The following is a 6,000-nucleotide window of genomic DNA, read 5'->3' on the forward strand; positions in this document are numbered from 1 at the left end:
GTAAGTGAAATGTACTTTAGTAATTTATTGCATCATAGAATTATAGTTTTTCTCTTGCTGATTTATTCCTATATTCAAATTTTGGGGGTTCTTCCCAGCCTGATTTCCGGATAGCTGCCACGGGAGTTGTCCTCGATCTGGATAAATCCATAAAAATTGTGAAGAAATTAAAGCTAACTGGTTTTCCTTATAAAATTTTCAAGAATACGTCATTCATTAAGGTCCGTATATCTGTATACTCACATATTTATAAATGAATATTTTATTGAAGGAGGAATGAAATACTTCTAAAATATAATCTGATGTTTTCAAAAGAGTATTTGGAATCTTTTATAAACTTAGTCTTTGCTGTTTTTGGTTTACTTCTTTGTATTGGTCTCTATGTTACTTAAATATGCTCAGAAAATTTTAAGGTGACGTTAATAGAGATACTTACTAATCAAGTTATTCCTTATTCCATGTGACACTGGCAGAACTAATATTGAAAATATGTAATCTCATTCACTGTTTTTTTTTTTTTCCTGCCTTTTGGGTTTGTGTTAAGAAAGGGGGGAAATCATAGGTTTGTTAAACACCTCAGTAGAAAAATAGACATTTTGTAAAATACTTGTTGGCAGGGGTATGGAGAAATGGATGCTCTTTTATGCAGTATAACGTGGGAGCGTAGTTTGAGTGACATTTATTGAAAATCTTATTAGTGGGGGTTTCCATAAAAGTCCTGAGTTAAGATGATCATAAAATATTCTTGTAATATCAGGTAATAATGTCACCGGCATTTATCCAGCTCTCTTTATTTTCAGAGCATGCACACCTAAGTCATAGGATATGAGCTGTAGCCCAGCCCTGGTCGATGACAGCAAAGGTTCTCTAGGCCAGTTCAGTCTAATAGATATCTTTTTGATCTTTTCTTCTACAAAGATATCAGTGATGAGCATGCTGATGAGCCTGCAGTAGAATCTTGATTAATGTTATTTTGGGGAAGATGAAATAGAATTGTATTCCTTTTCACCTAGTAATTCCACTCTTACTGGGGAAAAAACATTTTGATTATTTTATCACTATTAAAGAAGTTGGTTTTTTTTAAACCAAGGATTCATTTATGAACTAAGAAGTAAAATATCTGATTTTGTGTGTACGTATTTTTTTTCACGTACCTATAGGGAATGTTTAATTCTGCCTTGGAAGTGGCCAAATTTGAAGGCGCTGTGATTCGAACTGTCAGTGGCATAAGGGGACAGATCAAGAAAGCACTCCGGGCTCCAGAAGGAGCTTTCCGAGCCAGCTTTGAGGATAAGTTGCTGATGAGTGGTAAATATAACTTTGTGGTGTAATCATAACAGCGTGTTACCATTCACTATTGATTTGTAGTCAGTGTGGAGTAGAGGTTGTAGTTCGTTGTTGAAATTTAGAGTTGGCTCCAGCTCTCCCTGGTTGGAGCATCTTATGCAGTATTCCAAGTCATGCTGGGTGTGGAGCCATGTGATTCATACCCAGTACAAGATTTGTGATATTCAGGAGTAGTTTGCTTGGTGAAGTCTCTCTTAAAACTGTGCAGCCAGTTAGAGAAGTTTGGGATTGAGTGCTTTGTTCTTTTGTTTGACAAGATGGTTATGAATCTTCTTTTGAAAATGTTAAAGTAAGTTATCTCTTTTTCCAGATATTGTCTTCATGAGAACCTGGTATCCTGTCTCCATTCCAGCCTTCTATAACCCAGTAACATCTTTGTTGAAACCAGTTGGTGAGAAAGACACCTGGTCAGGGATGCGGACCACTGGTCAACTCCGGCTTGCCCATGGTGTCAAACTAAAGCCCAACAAGGACTCTTTGTATAAGGTACAGTCACTCACACACGTGCTCCATAGATGGGGGTCATCCAGATGCTTTGTACATAATGTTTTCTATGGTTTGAATTTTCAAGTAGGAAGTCTACCATTAAATTTGAATGAACATATATATTCATAGAATATTTTAGAAAGAATGCAGGAAAATGGTAATAGGGGTTTTCATGGGTTGGAAAGGAGACCAGCTTTTCATTGTATGCTCTTTTGAACTATTTTTTTCCCATCAGATACATGTATTACTTTTAAAAACATTAATGTGCTAATTTTTATTGAAGCAATGTGAGTGGGGTTTTTTTTGGGGAAAGTTTTAATAAACTTTGTAGTGCAGTATTAACATAAATACAGAAAATATATGGATCGTAACATACAGCTCATGAATTTAACACAATCAAATTGCCATCACCTGGATGGAACAATAGAATTACCAGCACAACAAAAGCCCCCTTGTGACTTCTCCTTGTCACTCTCCCACCTCCACCTCAAAGATAGCCATTCTCTGGACTCCTGCATGTAAATTAGTTCTGCCTGTTTTGAGTTTTATAAAATATAGCATATACTGTTTTGCGTGGTTTCTTTTCATTCAGTTTTATGAGATTCATTCATGTTCTTGCAGTTTTTCATTTGTGGTTATTGTCGAGTAGAAATCTATTATGTTATAATGTCAGTTTATTCATTGATGGACATTATTTCCAACTTTTGGCCATTGTAAATGCTGCCCTGAACACTTACATGTAACTTATTTGGTGTACGTGTGCACACATTTCTTTTGCTTTGATCCCCCCAGGTTGGGATTGCCAGGTACGGGGTATGCATGTGTCCAGCTTCACTGTATGATGCCTATAGTATTCTGGTGTACACTACCAGGTTAGACTCCCTCCAACAGTAGTTGCCAGTAGTTGGCATCATCAGTATTTTTTTAATTTTAAGTTCTCAGTGCCTTTCAAAATCCCGTTTCATTTGGATTTTGGTCTTTCAGAACTTTCATTATTTTCTTCACAGGTTAACAGTGCATTTGAAAAGATTTGTTTTAATGCAGGATAAATATAAATTGTTTTATAAATAAGAGGGGGTTCAGAATATCAGTCTGCCATTCTGCCAGAAACAGAAATTTCCCAGGCATTACTTTTTTAATAAAATAATTAAAAATAAAATTTTGAATCATGTTACATGAATTTCTAATAAAATATACTATAGGACATGGTACCTCCAAGTACCACTTCTAGCTTGTGGTGCTTACTCTTTTTTTCAGAATGTGATTTCTCTGAGTTCCTTCATTCTAAACATTTTAGGTGTAAGCAGAGAATATTGAATATTATCGTGGATGATGTCTTTAATAATAAATTTAAAGACATAGCAGAAATATTCTCTATATAGTTGACATTGACCTTGGGGGAAGACTTGCCACTTATTAACTATTTTTGAGGCAGTTAAGAATTTTGGTCATCTCAATTTAAGCATAGAATTTAGATTACCTTAAACATTGAATGTAGAGAGTGTTTGGGCTTTATATGTCATTTAAATCTCATTTTTCTCAGCTGGCCTTCCGTCAGAAACAGAATAAAGTTAAACTCTTTAATGAGAATCAGGGATGGGAACACTTAAGCTGCTGCTGATTAGAAGAAGAGCTGTGTCCTTAAATCCATAGACGTTGATAGTGAAGATGAACGCCCAGATTATTGTTATTAGGCTAGAAGAAACTACCTCAGTCCCCCAAAATAAGGTGTGGGTTTTCCATTAAAAGAAACTTTGAATATGTTCATCTGCTCTGCTGAGATCTCCATAGTTCATACTGTAGACATGGACACAGTTGATTTTTTGGGAGAATTGTAAGTATATTCTGTGTATTTGTCTGTTTCACCTAGAGCAATGTACATCCATTGAGGCAGTCACATTTGATGGATGATTGAATTCCCATTTCTGATGATCAGCAGACTCTGGTGTTAAATCATGTGGAAAAGTCAATCCAGTGAGAAGATTTTAGTCAAGTTTTAAATGCATATAGATCATAATTTAAATACATCGCTGTTTTTATTTTTCTTTTTAGCCGATCGTGAGGCAAAAGAAACATTTTAATTCACTGCACATTCCAAAAGCCTTGCAGAAGGCCCTGCCATTTAAGAACAAGCCTAAGACCCAAGCAAAGGCAGGCAAGATGCCGAAGGACAGGCTGAGACCAGCCGTCATACGGGAACCTCATGAGCGGAAGGTACTGTCAGCAGATGGCTTCCTGCGTGTTGCATTTAGATGTGAAAATAATGCTTTCAGTAGCACAGTTAGTGTTTCCGTTGCATTCTCATTTTTCTTCAGGGAAGGATAAGAGCCAGACTTACTTGAGGCACTAGAACCGGAAGTTAGAGGAAAGGGCAGAGTCCATTTCTCTTCTTTTGTTTAGTCATGCTGTGTCTTACGCATTTTAATGGAGAGTAATAGGCACCCAGCTGGCAAGTCACTCTGTCTTAGTTGGACGTAATATCCACAGTGATTAACAAAGGTGGTTTTGTGGTAAAGGCCATTATTTAAGTATTTTGCTCAGTAAATATGCTGCTACTTATGCCTCCATGCAATTATGATTTCCTAGTTCAGGATGAATTTTCCCTGAGTTAATATTCATTTGGATCATGGATTGATTCTAGTTTTGATACATCAGCTGAGGTGTTTAGGTCCCCTGAAACATAGAAGGAAAGCACGGTGTATGAGTATCGTGATGTTCACTGGGTTTTGTCCTTGTCAGATCCTTGCACTGCTGGATGCTCTGAGTACAGTGCACAGTCAGAAGATGAAGAAGGCCAAGGAGCAACGACATGTGCACAATAAAGAACACTTCAAAGTGAAGCAGAAGGAGGAGGAAGAGAAACTGAAGCGGCAGAAGGACCTCAGGAAGAAGCTCTTCCGAATTCAGGGTCAGAAAGAAAGGAGAAATCAGAAGTCCAGCCTGAAGGGGCCTGAGGAGCCATCAAAATGAGCTTCAGACAGACACTGTCGTTTGCACCTGCAGAGATCGATGGTTTCAAATATCACAGTACTTGTAAATGACAACAGGGCACTGGAGCCCAAGAAAGGCCTCTTTGTTGGATTTGTTGCCCACACTGTGCCTTTGAGAAGAGAAATGGAAACTCTCCTGATAGGACACCTGTTCATTCTCAGCATCTAGGTTTTGTCAAGATTTAAAGGAATATTATTTATGGTTTTGTAGATTCCTTCCCATTCCTCTTACCTGTCTCAGTTTAATTGTTTGTGCTATGAAAATGTCATTAAAATACTTTCCTGTTAATTTTGGCCTAATAGTTTTCATTAGGGATGAATGCTTGATGATTGTGGATAATTGCTTATTCTGCCACCTTCATGGTGGGTCTTCCAGAGGGGGAAAAATATTGACTGGAAAACTCAAGCTTTAAACTTTTAGAAAAGAACGTATGGGCCAGTGCACAGCTGAGTTTCCCAGGGGCCGTGTGATGTGCGGTAGCCCAGGAGCCTGACTACAGATGGGAGAAGCCAGCGGCTTCTGTTCATTTATGTTAACCATGTAATGGGCTAGTTTGTGTTCTTTTACAACAAATTAATAAAAAGTATTTTAAAATTTTCTTAGCTTTCATTACTTACATAGTAAAAATTGATAGATACAACACACTTGAAGAAGAACTCTTTGAAGTCCTTGGTCGTTTTTAAGAGTGGAAAGACCTTGAGATCCAAATACCTGGGCAGCGCTGCCCTGAACGACTCCCTCCTGAGGTGGCCACCTGTGCTGCTCGCCCGCTCCCGGTTCTGTACCCAGAACTGAATGCTCATGGTGTCAGGCACCTTGTAGGAGGACAATAAATGCAGGGATGAATTAATTAAATTCCTGCTCTGTCACTGAATATGCTTCGATTTCTCCCTAGCTGCCAAGGTGCCGTGGCCTGGCAGCAAGTGTATAGGAAGACAGGAGGGGAGCTGCTGCCGTGCTGTCTGTCTCCTCCCTGTGTCTTCCTGAACACACTTCCCCTGCCCAAGACCCCAGATGCAGAGGGGGTTTGCCAGTCACAGGGTGGGGTGGACTTGAATGTGATGCTGTGCTTTACAAACTAGGTTCTGGGAAAGTTAACTTTGTAATGAGATCCTTGTAGGGGAGTTGTTACCTAAGTGGAGCTGTTTTACCATCCTCTTAAATTTCTTTTCCCTC

At 38.5% G+C, this 6,000-nt stretch overlaps 1 protein-coding gene across 2 annotated transcripts in view; it reads left to right on the forward strand.

Annotated features, from left to right (window-relative positions):
- Positions 1 to 5,422, forward strand: part of BMS1 (BMS1 ribosome biogenesis factor) — a 68,061-nt gene extending 62,639 nt beyond the window's left edge. For both annotated transcript variants that reach the window (XM_045810019.2, XM_087862924.1), the window contains exons 19-23: positions 99 to 221; positions 1,161 to 1,308; positions 1,658 to 1,833; positions 3,886 to 4,047; positions 4,573 to 5,422. In XM_045810019.2, the coding sequence (XP_045665975.2) occupies positions 99 to 221; positions 1,161 to 1,308; positions 1,658 to 1,833; positions 3,886 to 4,047; positions 4,573 to 4,803 (840 nt within the window). In that variant the 3' untranslated portion in view covers positions 4,804 to 5,422. The remainder of the gene's footprint in view (positions 1 to 98; positions 222 to 1,160; positions 1,309 to 1,657; positions 1,834 to 3,885; positions 4,048 to 4,572) is intronic.
- Positions 5,423 to 6,000: the final 578 nt, after the last annotated feature.

The sequence above is a fragment of the Ursus americanus genome, chromosome 6 (genome assembly GCF_024610735.1).
Source record: "Ursus americanus isolate L20-20 chromosome 6, mUrsAme1.1.p, whole genome shotgun sequence".
Lineage (NCBI taxonomy): Eukaryota > Metazoa > Chordata > Mammalia > Carnivora > Ursidae > Ursus > Ursus americanus.